Source organism: Pleurodeles waltl, chromosome 7 (genome assembly GCF_031143425.1).
Source record: "Pleurodeles waltl isolate 20211129_DDA chromosome 7, aPleWal1.hap1.20221129, whole genome shotgun sequence".
NCBI lineage: Eukaryota > Metazoa > Chordata > Amphibia > Caudata > Salamandridae > Pleurodeles > Pleurodeles waltl.
Genome location: NC_090446.1, coordinates 1,379,841,845 through 1,379,864,318, shown reverse-complemented (window position 1 = coordinate 1,379,864,318; position 22,474 = coordinate 1,379,841,845). Strand labels below are relative to the sequence as shown.

The 22,474-nt window shown below is 45.5% G+C and overlaps 1 protein-coding gene across 3 annotated transcripts in view; it reads right to left on the bottom strand.

The window, feature by feature from the left end:
- The window catches only part of LOC138246356 (transient receptor potential cation channel subfamily M member 4-like), a 250,945-nt gene that overhangs the window by 189,767 nt on the left and 38,704 nt on the right, over window positions 1–22,474 (bottom strand). The window contains exon 1 of one of the 3 annotated variants that reach the window (XM_069200877.1): window positions 12,841–13,007. The exons of the other annotated variants lie outside the window; for them this stretch is intronic. Coding sequence (XP_069056978.1) covers window positions 12,841–12,945 — 105 coding nt within the window. The 5' untranslated portion in view covers window positions 12,946–13,007. Of the gene's footprint in view, window positions 1–12,840; window positions 13,008–22,474 lie in introns of those variants that run through there. 3 annotated transcript variants of the gene reach the window in all.

The following is a 22,474-nucleotide window of genomic DNA, read 5'->3' as shown; positions in this document are numbered from 1 at the left end:
GCAGATGATCACTGATTATGGAGGAGCTTTGGGAAGAATACGAGGAGCGCAGCAGCCATTATTTCATGACCTGTGTCCACTTCATGTGCACAACTTCAGTGTCCGAGGTCATCACACGCATAACACAAAGGGGATACAGTCACTCACGCAGATGCCTTGTGCTTCCCTGGTCCTCGGTGTCTCATTGACACGAGATGTGGCAAGCTTCCTCTCCACGAGTCCTTTAAAAGATGCTCTGCATTTGTGGATATACTGACAGCCGAATGCCAGTCACTCCCAGGTCTGTTGGCATTGGTGGTGGTTTTATTATTTCATGTGTACTCCTATAGAGCAGCACACCCCACAAGCTGTCACCGCAGAGGCTTCAGGGCAGAGTGAGCAACAGAGGAACCATCAGAGAGAGCAGAGCGCACCAATCCCCATTATAGGTGGCAAAACGAGGGAGGGGAGAGAAGAACTCTCCAGAGGTGTAAAAGCTTTGAGATAAAGCTCTATAATTTCATCCAGGTGTAGGAGTCTAACTAGTGGGATAGGTAAAAGAACAAACAAGGAATGAAGGAGAAGACCAGCAGAGGTCTGCAGAGTCCAAGTCGTATGAAGAGTGGAAAAAGTGAGTCTTTAAGGCTTGTCTCATCTATAACAAGCACAGATAATAGGTTACACCTTCGGTGCCTATGTCGCTTTACCAATGGTTTTAGCTTTTGAAGCAGCGAGCCGCAGCATTTGCCGGCCTGTGTACCAAGCATATAACCAAAAAAATAAAAACATGTGAAGGTATTAAACTGGTGGAGGGGAAAGCAACACAAGGATGTGGGGTGTAGGGGAGAAGTGACATAGGGGACAAAGGGTGGAAGCAACACGGAAGAATGCCCAGTGCATGGGTTTTTAAAGTGGGTGAAGGAAGCAACACAGGGAGGAAGAAGCAACACAGAGGGGTGGGTGAAGGTGGAAGCAACGCAGAGGTTGAGTGGCAGAAGCATTATGAGGGTGTAGGTGGGGGGGATCAAATGAGCAAAAGAGAGGAAGCTGGCAGGGAGAAAGCAGAAAAAGCACACAGGCTAGAAGGCAACACAGTAGGGCTGGTGAAGAAGCACACAAGGGAGACAGCAGAAAACACATGTACTCTCATGGAGTGTGCTTAAACAAAAAGAAAAAGCGAGCAGCGGAAGGACATAGTAATGCATCTGTGCTCCAGGTGTGGAACTAATACTAGAAGAAGGAAAGCCCACACAGCTAATTAAGTAAATAGAAAATTAGAATGACAATGCCCACCAGTGGTCAGCAAAGGGCAGGTAATAAGCACACCGTAAGATAACAATAAGTCTCACAACAGACAGTGCAGCACGTTTTTTCACTGGAGTCTTGAGCATGGAGAGATCTCTCTACCTCCAAATTTTTACAATATAGGTGGCCGAGTGGCCAGCAAGTTAGCAGAGGATGATCTTAGGCACCGGAAGGAAGATAGGACTGGGGGAGTTCTAACACATAACCTGGTGCACAGCCAGTGGCAAACATATACAATGCACAGCCATATAGGTATCATCTCCCTTTCACAGGAAACCACTATAGTGATCTGAGAGCAGGGAAGATGTGATCTTTGAGTCCAAGCCTCAAAGTAAGCCAGCCTTGCCGATTCATTTTTAGCTAATTGGGCAGGGGGCGCGCACCACAGCATAGCGCGCCCCCAATACAGGTGAGGGCCAGATCGGACCGGTTTCGGCCGGCAGCCCAACTGTGGCTGCCGCGAAAATATTTGAAAATCGCGCTCACCCAGAGGGGAGAGCCGATTGGCTGAAGGGGGTGTGGTGGGGGCTCCCAGGTATGTAGCAGGGGCAGCCTGAGTTAGTTAAAAGGGGGACTCAAGTCCCTCTAGGGTCAGGTTGTTTTCTTGACCCTGGGCTGCCCCCGACGATCGACGCACTCCTCCAGAGGACTGGAGGATTTTTTTTTTGCTGCATTTTTTCCTGGATTCCTTCATGCCACAAGAGGCCCTCGTGCTGCCTTGACCTCTGCTGCCCTTGGCCTTGTCTTCACCTCTCTCTGGCCTGGGGCAATGGCAGCTGGCTGGGAGACATCAGCTAGGTGATTTAAAGGTCTGCCTTGACCTTTTTCAACCGGCTCTTGCTGCTTTGCCCTGGTGTTGGGGCCCTGGGACCAGGAGAGGCATCACAGACAAGGTAAGGAGTGGTGGGGGTCCTGGTAATATTCTGGGGTGTTCTCTGCTGGTTCTTTTTTGGTTTAAGAGGTGGTGCTTTCCTCAGGGGCTGCAGGGGCAAGAAACAATCAGAATAAGTTTGTCGTTTATGCTGTTTTTTATACTGTGAAATTTTATTTATATAGTTTTAGGCCAGTAGATGGCAGTATTGTTTTAATAGTAATTCCGGAGCCTGTGCTGTAATTTGTTATTGCCTACCTAAAATAGTTATAGTTATAATTGTTTACTAATTTTTGTTTTGCCTGTTTCTGAACCTTTCTTGACTTTGCCTATTTAGACGTACTTTTTTCTTCACCCGTTTTCATAAGTATTGTTATCATTTGTGTGTTGTGGCAGAAGGGTGGTTTTAGGATAATCTTTAGGCATGCCACCAAAACAGGTAAAGCGAAAATTGGATGTAGAGGCAGTTATGGGGCGCCTAGACGCTATGGACCGGGTGCTCACTCTCATGCAACCAGCTCTCATGTCGCTGGTGCAAAAGGGGGCTGAGGGCAATCCGGTGGGTGGCGAGACTCCGGAATTAGAGGTGGTTTCTGTGCCAGATCAGGATGGGCGCCCAAGGCGAGCTGGGGTCCCTCCAAAATCAGCATTCCCCCCGGTTCCTAAGAGGGCTAGGAAATTGGCACCCAAACTGGGGGGGAAAAAGTCAGCTCCCAAGAGGACACTCACTGAGGGGACACGGGATCCCAACATGGGACAGGCAGACACGCAACCAGAGGTAGTCATCACAGGAGCAGTGGCAGGTACAACCTTGGGTGGAGCAGTTTCGGTCAGCGAGCGTGAACCGGGAGGGGACCTGGTTAGTGGATTGGCAAAAGTGCTGCCCTGGCTGGCGAAGTTAGGCAATGCCCCACAGATTGATTTGGCAAGTGAGGGGTCAGCATTGGCCACGTTAAAGGGCTTAGCAACGGGTGTTGGTGCAAATCTGAAAGGGGCCACCACAGGAACACAAGAAGCCCCGAGGGCCACAGCCACCACATCGCACAAGCCTACATCCTCCATTGCCCTGCCAGCAGTCGTGGCCACCTCTACCAGTACATCACCACCAGAGAAACAAGGTGAGGGCGCTACCCAACCAGGTGGGACACATGATCAAGTACTTTCTCCTAGGGATCAGCAGGGACCTCATATATCTAGTGAGTTAAAGGCAAAAATTCACAAGGGCACATTTGTGGATATTTTTGGGCTAACAGTAGTGAAGCCGGCTGATGAGGAAAGTAAGGACATTAAGGATTGCTCTCACAAATGGAAGAAACCTAAGGTAGATGAGACCATTATAAATTGGATAAAAGGTTTTACCATTTATCAGTCCATTTTACTGGAGAAATTCCCTGAGCTAGGTCCTCAAACTGCATATTATTTGAATAAAATAGTAGGCGCGCATGTGGAGTTTGGGGGAACCAGTTGGAAGGATTATGACAAAGCGTTCAGGTTGAAAAAAGCATCAAACCCTTCTATGTGCTGGGATCAGACTGATGTTAATGCATGGTTGCGCTGTATGATGCTGAAGAAACCAGAAGCCAATGTCCAGTCCCTTTTTCGGGGGCCCACGGCCAACGGGGATCGAAAAGGGGCGTGTTGGGCGTTCAACAAAAGAGCATGTTCTAGGCCACAGGGTTTGTGCAAATTCAAGCACAATTGCTCCTTTTGCGGTGCAGCAGGGCATCCTGAGTTCAAATGTTTCAAGAAATCCAAAGAAAAGGTTGGGCAAAAATGAGGATAATGTTTTCTTGGTCCCAGGGGCCCCTTCACCTGTGTCTATCTTGGCTATGAACCCTTGGCTTAATTTATATGCGCAGCGCGACGCTTCAAAATTGTTGTATGAAGGTTTCCGCAATGGTTTTAGGATTCCAGCTGCAGGGGTGCAAGGCCCAAGATATTGTAGAAATCAGCAGTCTTTAGACATTGCACAGGAGGTAGCTGAACACAAGATATTGAAGGAATTGGGTTTAAATAGGATTGCTGGGCCATTTGACAGCCCCCCATTAAAGGATTTTGTCTGTTTCCCCCCTGGGGTTGGTTCCCAAGAAGGATCCGGGGGAATTTCGTTTGATACACAATCTTTCCGCTCCTCGCGGAGCCTCTGTGAATGACGCAATCGATCCAGCCCTCTGCTCAGTCAAGTATGCATCTCTTGATGGCGCCTTGACTTTATTGAGGAAACTGGGTCAAGGGTCTCTCATGGCAAAAGCAGATATAGAATCAGCCTTCAGACTCTTGCCTGTTCACCCTGATGATTATCATCTGCTGGGCTTCCAATTCAGAGGAAAGTTCTATTATGACAAATGCATGCCTATGGGCTGTTCTGTTTCCTGCACTTATTTCGAGCAATTTAGCACGTTTTTAGAGTGGGTTTTTACACAGGTTTCAGGGTCACCTAATGTCATTCATTATCTAGATGACTTCTTGTTTCTTGGACCAAGCGGGTCCGATAGGTGTGCTAAGTCTTTGACCGCATTCAAGTCTCTGATGGATAAATTCGGCATCCCTTTAGCTCAGGAAAAAACAACAGGTCCAACCACATCCTTGGTATTTCTGGGCATTGAAATAGATTCAGTGAGAGGGGAATGCAGGTTGCCCCAGGATAAAGTCATGGCTTTCAGAGCATCCTTAGAAACCTGTTTGGCAGCCAAAAAAGTCACCCTGCATCAGTTACAGATATTGGTGGGTCAACTCAATTTTGCCTTGCGGATCATTCCAATGGGGCGCCCTTTCTCACGCTCTATTGCTCAGTCTATGTCTGGATTAAAAGAGAAGCACCATAGGACGCGGTTGTCTGCTGAAGTAAGGCAGGATTTAAGGGGGATTTCAATGGGTCAGTGGTATGGCCAGCCCCTCGGCTGCCCAATCAGGAAATCGGTTTGTTTACTGACTCAGCGGGTAGTAGTGGTTTTGGTGCCATTTTAGGTACCAGGTGGTGTGCTCATGTCTGGCCTCACGCTTGGGAGTCATCCGGGTTAGTTAAGAACATCACCTACCTTGAATTATTTCCCATAGTGGTTGCACTACACATATGGGTGGACCAGCTTCGCAATCAATCTGTGTTTTTTTGGTCTGATAACATGGCAGTGGTACAAAGCATTAACTTTCAACATGCAAAGTGCAGAAGGGTGTTAAGACTGTTGAAGGAGTTAGTGTTGATCTGTCTGCAGAATAACATTCTTTTTCAGGCAAAACATGTACCAGGAATTTTTAATAACGCAGCTGATGCATTGTCTCGTTTCAAGTTACAGGATTTTCGGCAGTTCCACCCGGGGGCCGAGTTGGAGCCCACATATTTCCCGGGACAGCTGTGGAATCTTGGAACTCACCCTTGGCGGATCTAGTGGCAGCCAGCCTAGCACCAAAAACAAGAAGGGCATATGAGAATGCATTTCATAGATACATAAATCACACATCTGCCGACCCCTTGGCACAGCCTGGTTCCTTGAGTAGTTGGTTGGGATTTCTTGAGCTTTTGCGAAGGCAGGGAAAATCTGCTGCGAGTGCCAGACATCACATCTCAGCTGTAGCCTTTTTTACCAAACTAGTGGGTGGGACTGACCATTCTCGATCTTTTCTTATCAGACAGGCACTCAAGGGATGGGAAAGGTTGGAAGGGTCGATCCCAGACCAGCGGCGCCCCATTGACGTGGACAAGCTGGTAAAGATCTTGGGGGCCCTGACTGGGATCTGTGACTCAGATTTTGAGTCCACTCTATTCTCAGCAGCTTTCGCGCTTGCCTTTTACGGAGCCTTTCGAGTCTCAGAGCTTGTGGCCAGGTCTAAGCAGGACATTCACGGCGGAATGTTGGTGACTCATGTTTTCTGGAAAGGGGGGGATTTGGTAATTACTATACCACGATCCAAGACAGACCAGGCAGGAAGGGGTGAACAGTTAATACTGGGGAGGGCTGGTGACTTCAGTGGTTGCCCAGTACGTGCAGTTAACAAGTACCTGCAGATTCGTCCCCAGGTTTCTTCCACCTCTTTATTAGTCCATGCATCTGGGGTACCACTTACTAGGTATCAGTTTTCCAAAGTATTGCAGAAAGCCTTACTGGCAATTGGCATGCATGGCAAATTTACTGCCCATTCCTTTAGGATAGGGGCAGCAACATCGGCAGCAGGGGCAGGGCTCAATACCGAGACGGTGAAAGGGATTGGGAGGTGGAAGTCAGATTGCTATAAACGCTATGTACTCCTCCATATGATCTAGGAACACCTTTTTGACACACGTCAATGACCTCATGTGTAACGGTTTTTCTTTCTGTTCTCAGGCTCTCTAAGTTCACCATTGGGCACATGGCTCCTGCCAGTGTTTGGGTTATTGGGCATTCCTTTGTGCGTCGGGCGCGGCCATTCTTCAACTTGTATCGCAGTCGGGCACAGGATGCAGGTCTCAGGTTTCTTTGCATATCGAGAGGGGGTCTGCGTCTTGATGGTCTTCACCAGCTCATCGAGGAGGATCTGCGACGGCGGCTGCCGCCGCCAGCACTCATCATCCTTCACGTGGGAGGCAATGATCTGGCAGCAATCGGGAGGAGATCAGTTTTTGAGGACTTGATGGTGGAGATCTCCTGGTTAGCAAAGCGGTGTCCAGGGGCTGTCATTGCATGGTCCCATATCATTCCTAGGCGGATTTGGAGGTCAGGGCGCTCAGCGAAGGCCCTTAATGAATCAGCCAGACGGCTGAACAGCCGCATGAAACGTCTTTTGAACACATCAGTGCTAAGGACTGTTGGGCACGGGTGCCTTCAAGGGGAGGCAATGTTTCATGAAGATGGAGTGCACCTGTCGGATGGTGGTCATACTGTGTTTGTTGAGAACCTGATGGCATTTTCAATACGGTGTATCTCTCAGAACTGAGCTTCTTGTCCTCAGGGGGAGGCCTGGTTGGTCGGGAAACCAACCAGGCCTGTGGGAGGGAAGGAGTCATGTTTTGGCACAAAACAGGTGGATAACCTTGGCATCAAGAATACTAGTGCAGGCGAACTCAAGACGGTATCATAAGCTTTTTGGCTCAAACCAGGGTGGCGGTGCTGTGGGTTTAGGAAAGGGGCTCGGGACGACCGCTACCGCGAATGTCCATAGCTACCCCCACGGTACTCCATTACATGGCCCTGGAATTTTTAATTTGGGGGGATGAGACTGCGCCAGGGGACCAAGGTATGGCCCGGTTGCCCAGTATCATTCCCATTGGGTGCCAGGGGGGATCCCTTGCTTAGGGTTGGCTCTGGCATGGTTGGATTGGGGGACAGTTTTCATGCTGGCCCGTGCCCCCTCTATCTTGAGGAGGCAGGTGAGTCTCGCCTTGTGAAGCGTAATTGGTTTTTGGGGGAACACGGCCCCCAGTTTACAGACGATGCCACAGTTGCCTGGTGGGTGGACAACCATGACTCCTTTTTAAAGAACATAAAACTATTTCAGATGCATATTGTAAATAATTATGGAAATTTAAAGATGAAAAGAAATACTGTACATATGATGATGTTTTTTATGTCGTGTTTATATGGTTGTGAATAAATACGGCCTGAGAATTGTTATATTCTCTATCGCAGGAAGGTTTCAGTCTGCTTTGTTTACTGTGAATATAAAGTATGTTGCTCCAAACAGTGGATCATAGAGGGGAAACCAGTGAGAACTGTTTTGTTGTGGGTATCGATGCGGTCCCCCACCTGTGGGTCTGAGGGCCAGAGTCATGTCTGTTATGTTGGTATTGGTTTTTCTTGTAATCCTGACTTCACAAGGATGTTTTAACTTGTTCATTATGTGGATCAGGAACTTTAAAATACTTAATGACTAGTTTACCAAACAGTAGCAAATCTGCATCCATAGAAGTATTCCTTAAATAGATGCACATTTACTACTTATTAGAATTCAGAAACATTAGCAATAGCAGGCTTGGAAAGCTGCTCCAATCTCAGGTTTCCAGGCATCTTACTGGCAATCAAACACCCAAAACATGATGAGACTAATGCTTGCAAAATGTCTAACCACTGGCCATCTTTTGGGGTAGCATTTTACATCAGCATATCTCACCCACTGTCCATCTCTAGACAGAGGGGCCACTTTATAGTTTGGCAGGCACAGTAAAGGTGGCAGAATGGCAGAGGAACTGACTTTACTCAGCCTGCCAAATTTAGAGATGTCTGCCATCCCAGCAGTTATCTCTATACATTGTCAGGAACCGTTGCCACACCTGTTCTTATGTAGGAAAAGTTTGATGGATGGCTCCATCAGACATGAGAGCTGGCCATCAAACTTTTCCAAAACTTTTTATTTTTCAAAAACAAACTCCCAAAGCAGGAGTTTCGTTATGAAAAATAGAAAGAACTAATGACCCCCAAACCATGTGGTAATTTCTCTTTTTTTTTTTTTTTAGTAATGCCCTTCACTAACAGGATATATTTGGTGGTGACAGGCAGTAAAAAAAAAAAAAAAAGCAAGCTGACCATTCACTCTAAACAGGGTGGGTTATTGGATGGCTTACCTCTGATGGCACCAACTCAATCAGAGGAAGATTTTACACCAGGAATAAATTTTCCTTTGTTGGCATGAAACTTAAGGTCCGCCTGACTCAAAATCAAACATACAGTCCTTGAGTTTGTTGGGCAGGGTACTCTGTGCTGCTGCAAAGGAGTACCTAAATGCCAAACTCTAAATCAGCCCCAGAGACCCATAAATGGCAAATCAGTACTGACCCTGGTCCTCATGGGAAAGGTCCATCCCGAACATTGGTTACCTCACCCATTCAACCTGCAGCCCACTATTCTTTTAGTGGGGAAATTTGCTATTCACACTCCCCAAACCTCACTGACCAAGATACACACCTGCCCCAAAATAGAGCAAGTGTTTTTACCTTTATCTAATAACATGTCACCCTGATTCAGTTCGTGTTTGGATTCTGCATGCTGTAGAGCAGTGTTCCCCAAACCCCGGGCCGCGGACCGGTGCCGGTCCGTGGATCAATCGGCACCGGGCCGCCCGAGGAACTTCAAATCATTTCACTGTGGCAGGCGGCCGAGGCGCAGAGCATTGCGCCCTCCCAAGCGGGCCACGGAAAAATTATCAAACATTTACCGGTCCGCGGCGATAAAAAGGTTGGACAACACTGCTGTAGAGAACAGCCCCAGTGGCCAGCATGGCTCCAACAAACCCAGGGAGTTTAGTGTTCTGCCCCTTTGCCCCCAAGATGCTTCCTGGACCCTCGACTGCCTGCAGACCAACTATCAACAATGTACTAATTTCCTCATGTAGTAAGATACTTACATTTTATGGTGAAAGACAGTGAAATGATAAAAAGTAGCTATATGTGAAATGCTATTTTCACCCACAAAGCCTTGAGAAGGCAATAACGTGCAAAAATGGCTGTGTGCAATGTTTACAAACTCCGTTGCACAATTCTTAAAAATACATTTTTGCAAGTTTTTGTCAGCTAGAGCTTTTCTTCATAAGCATGTTTTGCTTTAAGGGGGCTTTTGCAGTACATTTCCCCTCTAAATCTACTTCGCTGGGATATTATCCTCTTTTTCAAGCTTTGCAACCAAGACAGAGTTGTGAAATTTTGCAAAACAAAAGTCAACAAAGTATGCAGAATAGAATCTTCACCTTCATAGATCGACCATAATCGAAACTCAGTGTTTTACACGGATTTAATAACATTTAAACGTCAATTAGGGTTTTGATGGAGTAGTAAATGTGACAGAGAACAGCTTCAAGTGCCTAGAATATCAAGATGAAAACAAATTATTAAAAAAAAACTTAAAGAAAGCTCCCAAGGAAAGTGGAAAATACGGTGGGAGGATGATATGACGATCACACAAGTTTACCTTAACAGCTTAATTTTTCTAGAAGTGCAACTTTGAGATCATTCCAGGAGTCCTTGTTTAATGGTGAAACTGCAAACCTTCTAACCTAGGTTCTAACCCTGGCTCTAGCACCAATGCTTAATTTGAGCAGGTGGTTTCCAGTAATCGGCACCAAGACTTAATTGTCAAAACTGGAACTGATGAAATTCTGCCACAAGGTAGCACTGTTTGTCTAATTTAGGGGGAAACAACAATGAGAACAATCACTGATGTTTACTGATTCAACATACTCTGAAAATGACTAATACCTGCTGCACAAGCCATTCTTAAAACTTTGGGGGCCTATAATAGTCTCAATTGACATACTTGTAGAAGTAGGATGGTTAGGAGTTGTATTTATACTGATACTGGCAATGCTGTCAGAAGCTTTGGGTGGTGCAAGCTGCAGTGGCCTCCTGATGAGGGCCCTGGCAGTTACATTTTACAAATTAAGGCATTGCTAGAACCTGATAAAAAGATCATGGCATTCATAATTTAGGGCCTAATTTGGAGTTTGGCAGATGGGTTATTCCTTCACATACGTGATGGATTTCCTGTCTGCCATATTCCAATTTCCATAGGATATAACTAAATCGTAACACGGCGGATGAGATATCAATCACGTTTGTGACGTAGAAGCTCCATCTGCCAAACTCTAAATCAGGCCCTTAATCTTGTACAGAAAAAGATAGTCTCTCTATACTAACACCAGCACATACATTGTGCATGAAGGACGATACTGGGGTAGGCTCGAAAATGAAAGACCTATCAATGCTAGGTGACCATTTCTGCAATTAGATATTTTGAAAAAATGCCTCACATGAAATTTTGTTGCCTTCATGGGCAGAGAAGCATATAAGCCTTCTAAACATAAACTAGTGCAAAGTGGTGTACTGAATATTGTTTTTTAATTTTTCAACAGGATTTGTGGATCCAGCAGAAGCTCCAGAAATCCTGTGCTGCAGCGGGATGCCTGCATTGAAAATACTTTTTTTAAAAACTACTTTTATTGCCCAAGAGTTCCCTTTGTGCTCACAACATAGGCCTGAGAGTCAGAGTAGATTCACTTTGCCCATTTATCCCCTTTTTTAGGCCACAGCCTACCAGATAGCGGAGGGGTCTGGTTTGCTAATGACATCTTGGGAATATTCAAAAAGTTGACCTAGGAATGCATTCTGCCAGTTGCTTGCCATTGGCTTTGTGGTTTGTCAGCCACATTTTCCTTTCTTTCAATTTGCTGGCTATTTGTTTTAGGCTTGCCACCTTGTGTTTGGTCCTTTCCTTGCAAAAGCCTTATTCATAGAATCCTTCAGAGTGCCCCCTTTCTCTAAACAGGCCTGTAAATCGTGTTCTTATCTCGTTACATTTGCTCTGCATTCAAAGATTGTGGTCAAATGCCAGTGGCTGTCTTCCAAGGGTGCTTATTTACTTTTCTTTCTTTGGCATCAAAGTGTGAGGTTTCATTTAAATAAACTGTGTAAGTATTTCAGAATCTATCAGATTCATGAATACATGAATAAATCACATTTTTTATTATTTACAAAGCATGTTGAAAACAAATGGTTTAATATGATTGAATTTAATCTTTAAACTAGATGATGCAAATTCCACATATTTTCATCAGTGCACTGTAAAGTTTTATTAGTAAAATGTATGTTTGTGCAAATATGATGTTCATTTCAATTGAAAAAGTGTTGTTTGTAATGGAAGTGTGATGCCGCACCATAAATACTCCACTCTAGGCCACTGCACTCTACCCTGCACCACTCCATGCCACAGCACTCTGCACCACTCCACACCACTGCATACTACACTATTTCACACCATACCGCTCTACTCTACCATGTACCACTCTACTCTGCCAATGCACTCTTGGTCACTCTACACCGTTGCACTTTTTTCGCCACTACACTCTACAGCACTCCAGTCTAGGCCACACCAATCTATTCTGCACAACTCCACTCTTCGCTGCTGTACTCTTCAACACTGTACTCTATGCCTCTGCACTCTGTGCCAACACACTCTATGCCAATACACTTTACTCTATAAAGCTCAACTCTGTGCACCCTATAGTCTACACCAATCCACTGTACACCACTCTAATCTACTCTGCACCACTTCCCCTTGTGCCACTTCACTTTACACCACCTTACTCTACGCCATTTCACTTTATGCCACTCTATGCAACTGCACTCTACCCTGCACCATTAGACTCCACACCACTTCATTCTACTCTAAAACAATCTACTCTAAGCCACTGCTCTCTATGCGCTCTACTCCACTCTGCACCTCTCCACTCCATGACACTGCAGTCTATTCTAACCGCGCACTCTTTACCAATGCACTCTCCACATCTGCACTCTACATCACTGCACTCTACGCCACATCACTGTACTCTACGCCACTCTACTCCACTCTTCGCCATTCTACTCTGCGACACTCCAAGTCAGTCTCCTCTATGCCACTAACGTTTAACCATGCTGGACAGCTGCCACGCTGATGTACAACGTGGCTAAAACACATTGGCAAAGACAACAGCTCTTGCAGAGTCGAGACCTATGGACTTTGCAAGTGCTTGTTTTTTTTGTTTTTCTTTAGCGTTTGCCAACACGCTCACGGGGAAACATACCTGCAGGTTTGTAGGAGTGGAGGAAGCCAGCTCAAGGCAGAGTTTTAACACGTAATATGACATTTTAAGATTTGATGGAAGCTCGAGAGAAGAAGGGGGGGGTCTAGAAGAGTCTTCCAGTGGAAGTATTTTCGCCACTCCTCAGCCACATCCCCACAGCCCCTTACCTTCTCCAATCCCCTCCTCCTGCGTTCCGGCGGCACGGGCCTCCAGGTGTCTGGTTTATTGTGCTGTAGGGAGTCAGGACGGGGGCAGCCCGGGCTCTTTTCCATCCTGGGAGGCACGAGCGCTTCTAGGCGCCCCTTCCCAATCTCCGCTTCTACAAGTCGTCCTTAGTGCCACGACAGAGCAGGAACAATCACACTGATGCGATTTGGTCTTGAAGCCCAAGCCAGACACCGGCGCCGCGCCCAGTGAGAAATCCGGAGCTGTGAATAAACACCACTTCCCCTCTCGGCCACAGCACGCCACACCCAGGTCCAGCTAGAAAGTCCACTCAACCCTCGCGCCCACGAGCCGTGGAGCGCTAAAGGCAGGTACAAGGGTTGCTTTTATTCTCTAAACCTTTCAGACAACTCCACTTACGTTAGACTGCTCAGCGACGCCTTAAGTCCATCGGCAAGCAGTGAGAATGGTGGCCTGCTCATTGCAGGCACCCCATTAGATCTACACCCCATCTGGCTCAAAGAAGTGCCCCAGAAGAAGCCCTTACTCGGCCTATCACCCGATATTTTGCTAACGCTGCTGAGGTGAGGCATGTATTTGCTGTGATACAACATCACCAAGGTTCAATTCACCTCAAACACCAGTTCACTGTGCAGTAGGCAGATCTCACTAAACATGCTTAACTGACTTTCGAGTGCCATCATCGACCATTAGCAGATACAGAACAGCACTCTCCACCCACCAACAACCACTATACAGCACCTTTCCATTAAGGTTACAATTGACATTTCTCACCACGAATATGCTAGCCCAAACACCAACATCCTCGAATGCACAGCACATCACCGAATACACACAGCTGACCAACTGAGCAGCACTTTGCTGCACCAAAGCAACATACATCTAAGCTCCATTCAGAAAATGCTCATCTAAAGATACCACACCCCTATGCACACCACACCTAATCAGAGCTGTTTATCCTCCTAGAAAACACTCTGTGCAGCCCAAGCACTGACTCCCCACCCAACTGAAAGAAAAATCATCTTCAGACACGCCCATCCATACGCTTACGACACACACCAACATGGCTAAGCTACACATTTAACACATCTTTACTATACATTGCAAACTACAGACGACCAATCTTCGAAACACCAGAACCGTAAACAAGCATTAGCAAAGCCAACTGGTCTCACCTAAGCCATTAGCTTTTTTAGTGGTATAGGTTCAAGAGTGGAGTGGAGTGGCATGGAGTGGAGTAGAGTGTCGTAGAATGGAGGGGTGAGTGAAGCAGAGTGGCATGGAGGGGAGTAGAGTGTAGCAGTGTAGAGTAGATTGGAGCATAGTGCCGAAGAGTGGAGTGCTGTAGAGTGGAATGTTGCAAAGCGGAGTGTCGTAGAGTGGCACTGAGTGGAGTAGAGTGTCAGAGTAGAGTGGCATAGAATGGAATATGTATGGTGAGATAGGCTGTACCATTACAGACCACACATTTTCAGTTGAAATGAACATTGCATTTACATACAGGGAGTGCAGAATTATTAGGCAAGTTGTATTTTTGAGGATTAATTTTATTATTGAACAACAACCATGTTCTCAATGAACCCAAAAAACTCATTAATATCAAAGCTGAATATTTTGGGAAGTAGTTTTTAGTTTGTTTTTAGTTTTAGCTATGTTAGGGGGATATCTGTGTGTGCAGGTGACTATTACTGTGCATAATTATTAGGCAACTCAACAAAAAAAAATATATACCCATTTCAATTATTTATTATTACCAGTGAAACCAATATAACATCTCAACATTCACAAATATACATTTCTGACATTCAAAAACAAAACAAAAAAAAATCAGTGACCAATATAGCCACCTTTCTTTGCAAGGACACTCAAAAGCCTGCCATCCATGGATTCTGTCAGTGTTTTGATCTGTTCACCATCAACATTGCGTGCAGCAGCAACCACAGCCTCCCAGACACTGTTCAGAGAGGTGTACTGTTTTCCCTCCTTGTAAATCTCACATTTGATGATGGACCACAGGTTCTCAATGGGGTTCAGATCAGGTGAACAAGGAGGCCATGTCATTAGATTTCCTTCTTTTATACCCTTTCTTGCCAGCCACGCTGTGGAGTACTTGGACGCGTGTGATGGAGCATTGTCCTGCATGAAAATCATGTTTTTCTTGAAGGATGCAGACTTCTTCCTGTACCACTGCTTGAAGAAGGTGTCTTCCAGGAACTGGCAGTAGGACTGGGAGTTGAGCTTGACTCCATCCTCAACCCGAAAAGGCCCCACAAGCTCATCTTTGATGATACCAGCCCAAACCAGTACTCCACCTCCACCTTGCTGGCGTCTGAGTCGGACTGGAGCTCTCTGCCCTTTACCAATCCAGCCACGGGCCCATCCATCTGGCCCATCAAGACTCACTCTCATTTCATCAGTCCATAAAACTTTAGAAAAATCAGTCTTGAGATATTTCTTGGCCCAGTCTTGACGTTTCAGCTTGTGTGTCTTGTTCAGTGGTGGTCGTCTTTCAGCCTTTCTTACCTTGGCCATGTCTCTGAGTATTGCACACCTTGTGCTTTTGGGCACTCCAGTGATGTTGCAGCTCTGAAATATGGCCAAACTGGTGGCAAGTGGCATCGTGGCAGCTGCACGCTTGACTTTTCTCAGTTCATGGGCAGTTACGTTGCGCCTTGGTTTTTCCACACGCTTCTTGCGACCCTGTTGACTATTTTGAATGAAACGCTTGATTGTTCGATGATCACGCTTCAGAAGCTTTGCAATTTTAAGAGTGCTGCATCCCTCTGCAAGATATCTCACTATTTTTGACTTTTCTGAGCCTGTCAAGTCCTTCTTTTGACCCATTTTGCCAAAGGAAAGGAAGTTGCCTAATAATTATGCACACCTGATATAGGGTGTTGATGTCATTAGACCACACCCCTTCTCATTACAGAGATGCACATCACCTAATATGCTTAATTGGTAGTAGGCTTTCGAGCCTATACAGCTTGGAGTAAGACAACATGCATAAAGAGGATGATGTGGTCAAAATACTCATTTGCCTAATAATTCTGCACTCCCTGTAGACATACAGTTTTAGTGATACAACTATATAGTGCACAAACAATAATGTGTGGAAACGCCATTACCTAGTGCATTGACTTATTTTGACCGTATTAAGAAATTGTTTCAAGTGCACTTCAGAATTACCAAAAAATGTACTTCATTTGTGCTTTCTCAATTCTGATATATTCTGAAATATTTGAAAAGTTCATTTACTGACATTTCAATTTTTGTGTGCTAGAATAAAAGCCTTTCCTTTCACACCCCAGACTGTCAGATAAATCCTCTCACTTTGACATTAGAGAAAGAAAACACCAAGCTTCCTCGAAAGACAGACCCTGACATTTGACCTCTGTCTTTGAATGCACAGCAAATGTGGCAAGATAAGAACAAAGTTTGAAGACCTATTTAGAGAAGGCGCGCACTCATGGAGAAGTACCTTAGACAGGCTATGCTCCACATGAGAAACAAAGACATGCTGAGCAGCCTAAAACAAATAAAACCAGGACACGGAAAGCAAAGAAATTAGAGTTACAAAGCCAATGGTAAGCAATGGGTGGAATGCATTCTTAGGTGTGCTTTCAGTATGTCTCCAAGAATCCTTTAACAACAAGACAGCTGCACTGTCTGTTAGGCTTCAACCTCAAAAGGACACCCTGATCAAAAAAGTGCTACAGTGCCATGTTAATGTTAGAGGGGGGGGGGCATACAATTGAAGATGACATATGTGTATAGTCGGGGGAACCTTTTTTGTTTGGGCTTGATGGTGGCACAATTAAATAAGTCATAACCTTAAATGACATAAACCAGTAGCAACGACCAGTCTTTCAAATTAAAAATAAAATAGCTTCAAAAATGTAAACCAAAAAAATAATTACACATGTAACCAGAATTACAAGGGCAGCTAAATCTTATAATTAACTTTCTAATATGTGTAAGTTCGCAATCTCCCTATAATGTACTAGAGTGTATTGTCTTATGATCTGGGTATTCTGCCGACCACTTATTAGCAAATGACACACTAAATCACTTGTAATAAGCTATTACGAACAACTTTTGACGTCGCAATGCTCGAGGCACAGAGACCTTCCTTCTGCTTGATAAAGTCGGTGCAAGCCCTCGTGTGTAGCATTAGTTTTTAAAAGAAGCTGTCTCGACACAGAGCTTGGGGCCAAGTTCCAATTTCCTCCTTGTTTCTGGGAAGGAGTGCATGCTGTCTAAACCATCCTACAGATGGCCCATCTAAGAAACAAAAATAATTTCTTTCATAGGTGGAGGCTAAAGGAAATTGCTTTTTTGTTCCTCCCGCTTTCACGGTTAAAGTAATGAGTTTTGTTATTAGAAGGGGCCAGCTCTGTGCATTTCTGGCGTCTTTGTAAGCAGAGCTGCACAGCGGCCCCACGTCATGTGTCACGCCATCAGCAAAACATGCCTTTGTAGTCTGCAGTGCACTGCATTCTGGGACATGTTTTGTTTCAAAAGCAAACATCCTACTGTGCACAGTGCTGTGGGCTATGAAGGCAGGACCAGAAGGGGTCACACGTAACACGTGGCCACTTGCTAGCCATTTAATGAGTTTTAGAGGAAGGGGCAAACCCCACACATTATATAGAATAACATAACCCCTTACTATACTTGTGGCAGAGTGCCTTTATTGGTCACAGAACTCCAAACTGACTTGCAATATCCTCGGAATGTTCAGAAAGGGGTATTTTATCCCAGGTATAAATAACAAGCTTAAAGTCTGAAATCTAATTAGAAATGCAGGACGACCATAACGCAGCATACGTGAAAGAGTTTTCGAAAGCCCTAACTGCAAACCTCAAATAAATTGCAATCTTTTTGTTTTCTCAACTAGTTAACATATGTGTTGCTACTCGGCCATGAATGTTCACCGTCACGGTTAATCAAACATAAGGGTCGTGACATGAGTGGGATCAGCAAAAGGCTGTGATGCACTCGTCTGCCGTGGGCAGATCACTTTTAAGTCTCAACCAACTCAAGCTTTATTGACATAAGTTGCTAAAGTAAAATGGGTCACTTCAATGAAAGTTTTGAGAAAATTACAGATCTTCAACAAAGTGTGCCGCCATCACTACTTTCATTTGGTCAAAAACCCTCACCCACCCTCAGTTCTTCATCAAGCTAGAATAGTCCGGTCTATTGTTTCCCTATAACACCTCTTAATTTCTTCAGCGTCTTCCTCAGCACCTTATAAACAACACTTCTCTTGTTCTTGGATATGAGGTCAATAGCACTACTGCCTTACAAAACAGCTCGGGGTGCCCCCCTCCACGGAAGACCCCAGTCCTCAGTGACCACTCTAATAACCATCGACTACTATTGGGCAGCGTCTACATTGACATCAATGTTTGGCTCATAATGGCGGCTGTTTATCATGATTCTTGTACAACTCCTGAGCCTCCCTCCCGCTGGCATGGACCGGCTTTGTGGAACCACCTCTCGTCCTTCCTTCTCCCCTGTGTGCAGAATGTGCAGCTTCTTTGATAGAGATGCTGAACACACAGAGTGCGGCCAATGGCCCGGCCAAGAGCGCTTCATGGGCAACGACCATTGTCCAGAGACCATTGTAAGCGCTTCTAATCACAGATCTGGTTACCCGCATTATAGATATCAAAGTTAAAAAGATGCCTTTGATGTAGCAGGTGCCCATCCCATCAGTGTGTGCTCAGCTGCCAGGCCTTAGTCTGGCACTCCCTGGACCCTAGGATCACTTTCTCTGACATTAGACCAGTCAAAAGGGTGATCCTGAATGTCTGACACACCTGCCACCTACCACCAGACTACAGTGACTGTGCTACCAACCCCTACAAACCACCAGACCATAACTGCTGTGCTACCAACCATCACCTACTAGCAGACCATGACAGATGACTGAGCTACCAGCCACCGCATACCACATATCTAGGGGGCCTTTGGCATCCGCACCACTGGTGCTTGGTGAGGGGCGTGAACTGTAGAGAACACACAAGAATGGAGATCCCCCTCAGTAAGATATAGGACAGAGATAGAAGGGAAAATGTGGAAAGGTGAGGTTGGCAGGAAGTAACTTTTCCTGAGAAGGCATGAGGGCGGCAGGGAGGGGGATCACACCCAGTGCACAGACAATCAGTGGACCATCTCTTCATGCTATGAGAGTCTGGGAGAGCCAGTTTTTGGTACTTCATTAAGACTTGGTCAACCGTCCTCTGTATTCATATTTCGATTTCAAGCTAGCTCCAACTGCTGCTAAAAATAAAAACAAAATACATGTAAAACGCTTCATTAACAGGACGCAAATTAAAACTACCACTCACTAGGATCATCTCGAACCTCCCCCTAAAGTTTCAAACACTAAAAAGTGCTCGCACCAGGTCAACCGATATTTCCTCTGTTAGCAACATTACACCTATTTTTAGTGTTGAGCGCAAAGCACTCTGTCCCTGGTATAATCTCTCTATGGGCTTTTAACCACACCCATCAGTTTGGTTGGTTCGTGGGCTTGCCTTTTAAAATTCGCTTCATTTCATTGTGTCTAGCCCTCCTCGAGCGCTCTGGCCAACTACTGAAAACATACGAGGCTCCATGTTTTCTGTATGGTTTTTGGACTACTTTTTCTCTTCATTTCGCAGGCAGCACGATCTCACTGGGCAGTAGTCGAGAGCTTTGCATGACATCAACCCTGTTACATGGATAATTGCTTTTTTGCCGGTTACATGGGTAATTGCACTTTTGCTGATACGTTTCAGTGCGAGAGAACTTCTGTTTCCTTTTGTGTCTCTCCGCCATGCTTCATGGTGGCCGTGGGCTCGCTTATGTTAAACTGTTTTACTTTTCAGTTTATGTGGCAAGAAAAGTCAGGTTAGGAGTTTAAAATGCAAATAGCTCTAACTCGAGAGAACGTGAGGCCCGTTGCATTGTAAATACTTGTTATTCATTACTTTGAGTGATCTGGGCATGCCTGGAATTGCTATATTATGGACTTCCCCTTAATTACAGGAACTGTCTTTGGTAGCTCATTGCTGGCAGCAGTAATGCAGAGGTGCTGGGACTGTGGGTGTGCTGCCATAAATGTTACATCACTGAAGTCATAATGATTGTGGGAAATCCACACTTCATACAGAGAACAAGTGTAGCAATAGAGCCATGTCAGTTCAGCAGGAGAGTGTTGTGTGTTGTATATAGCTGGTGGTGCATTTTGAAGAAAAGTGTCACAAATATATTACTAAAGCATGGTGTGGTAGAACCCCACCTCTCACAGACAGCCCATTTTCCTTTGAAATGTTAACATAATTTTCAAACACATGATTTTTTCCCAGTATTTCTTTATTTAGTTTTCTCTTGCATAGTAACAGTAAGTGCATACAGGCACAGTTATGAGCACTCATTGTATACATTTAAGAAATATTCAAGAACACAGAAAATTATTGATCCACTATGGTCACGTCATTCTCTCCAAGAAAACTAATCTGAGATCATGCATCACATTTAAGAATGTTTACCTCCATTACATGCACAAGGCAGCAATACTATCAATTTCCAATCTGCCCAGCACTGGGGCATTTCCATCAATTCTTGCTGTTCCTTTATTGATCGGATCCACACCAGGAGCCTCTCTGCCACCACCCTCCATATCTTAGGGACCACGTGGGCTTTTCGTGTTGCTATGGCTCATTTTTGCCAAACAGACGTCCTTTCCAACAACATACATCACTGTGTCCAGATTCGACGCATGACGCATCGTACAACCATCCCAGCTGCTCAGGGTGGGCGTTCATCAGACCTAGTTTCCAAGTATGCATCACATATGGCAATCAATATTTCTTTACACCTTTGTTTATGGAGTTGATGAAGCATGTCCTCTTTGCCTCTGGACCACTTCTTCAGGTCTCTGAGCAAGCTACTGACGTCTGGACCTCTCAGTGCCTTCCGGACCATAGCGATGCCGCCTTTAAATGAGGTGATTGTGAGGTGTACAAACATATTCTTGTGCTTATTTTTCTTTGTACAGGGCAACAGACCTAGCAAATCTAGTTGGAGTCAAAGGCCCCTACCCACAAGCCCGATACTACATCAACCACCCCTGACCAAGACCCAGACAACAGCAGGCAGTCCCATAGCACATGGAAAAAAAAGTAAGCCTCAGGCCCTCTGTAATTTGACGTTTTGACGTGGCTCCTCTGCACATAAGAGCTATGCGGTGTGGTCTAAGAGAAGTCTGATGCACAAAGCTGAATTGAGGGTACTTTAGTCTGGGATTTATGAACACTTTCTTAACCATTTCTAGCGCTAATCCCCATTGCTTGTCCATCAACTCCTCTCCTCAATACATCGATCACATAACTGTTGCCCCTTGGTCTGGGGCAATATGTGGTGTGTGCAAAGCATTGTATAACGCTGTTGCAGCCATCCGTCCATTCCCATGAGACAGTACAACACCCAACACCTCTAATTACTCAGGCTCAGTAGCATCATGCAGTTTTACTAATAAAACTGTATAGCACATGTTGGGATGGAAAAATTCTCTGCCTGGTAATGGACCTGTGCCCCCACCCTGAGTGTCCAACTGTACTTCTGTCTTTATCCCTAATGCTGATTTTTGTGGTGATAGGTAAACATGGAACATGCGTTTGCACTGTGACACAGACCCGTCTCACGTATTGTGATCTTGTTGGACTGGAAGGGGTGCCCTCAGCTCTACCCTCATAGTGGTGGAAGGCTACTGCCTTCACTAGGAGCTAAGCAGCATGAGTGGGGTGGTGGCAGCATACCATGTAGTAATCAGTAGGAGTGAGTAGGTCCTTTTTTTAACCTGTGTTACTGGAGTGAGGCCTACACGCTCAGTCACATTTTTTAAGACCTGCTGCTGTGTGCTTATCACACCCTTGGCCTATATCGGTTGGATGTAAATAGCTGTGCAGTGCAGGAGTAGTGACTGCTCTGGATGTGTGTTTGCCTGGGAAGGTATAAGTATAGAGCAGTGTGTACACTGAGTGCATGCACTGGGTGTGTGTATACCTGTGAGGAGCACATTGCATGAGGGATGTAGTGCTGTGCAATGTGTGAGCTGTGAATGCATATACTGGGTGTATGTGTGCTTGAAAGAAGTACAATATATGGAAGGTGAAGTGTTGTGCAGCACACACATGGTGAATGAGCGTGCTAGCAGAGTCTGTGTTTACAAGTTGCACACCATGACACAATACAGAAAGGCCACAGTACTGAGCAGTGCCATCAGCGTGAATGTGTGCGCTTAGGGTGGCACAATGCATGGAGGTAATAGTACTGGTTAGTTTGTGTACACACCGAATGCAAGCGGGCCTGTATTGGTACATTATATGGAGGGCCCTAGGTTCCATTTTGGGAAGCCCAGGCCTGCCTTGTTAAGACAAAAGGAGGTAGAGGAATCCCCCAATCTGATTTGTGTTTTGCTGCATTCCTGTGAGCTGGGTGGGACATACTGGAGGAGGCAGAGAGCGACTTCCCTTATACACTTCAAAGGTTCTCTTTGAGTAAGTGAGAGATCACAAGGAAGGGGCGTGAACACATCTCAGTAAGGAAATGGGGCTGATA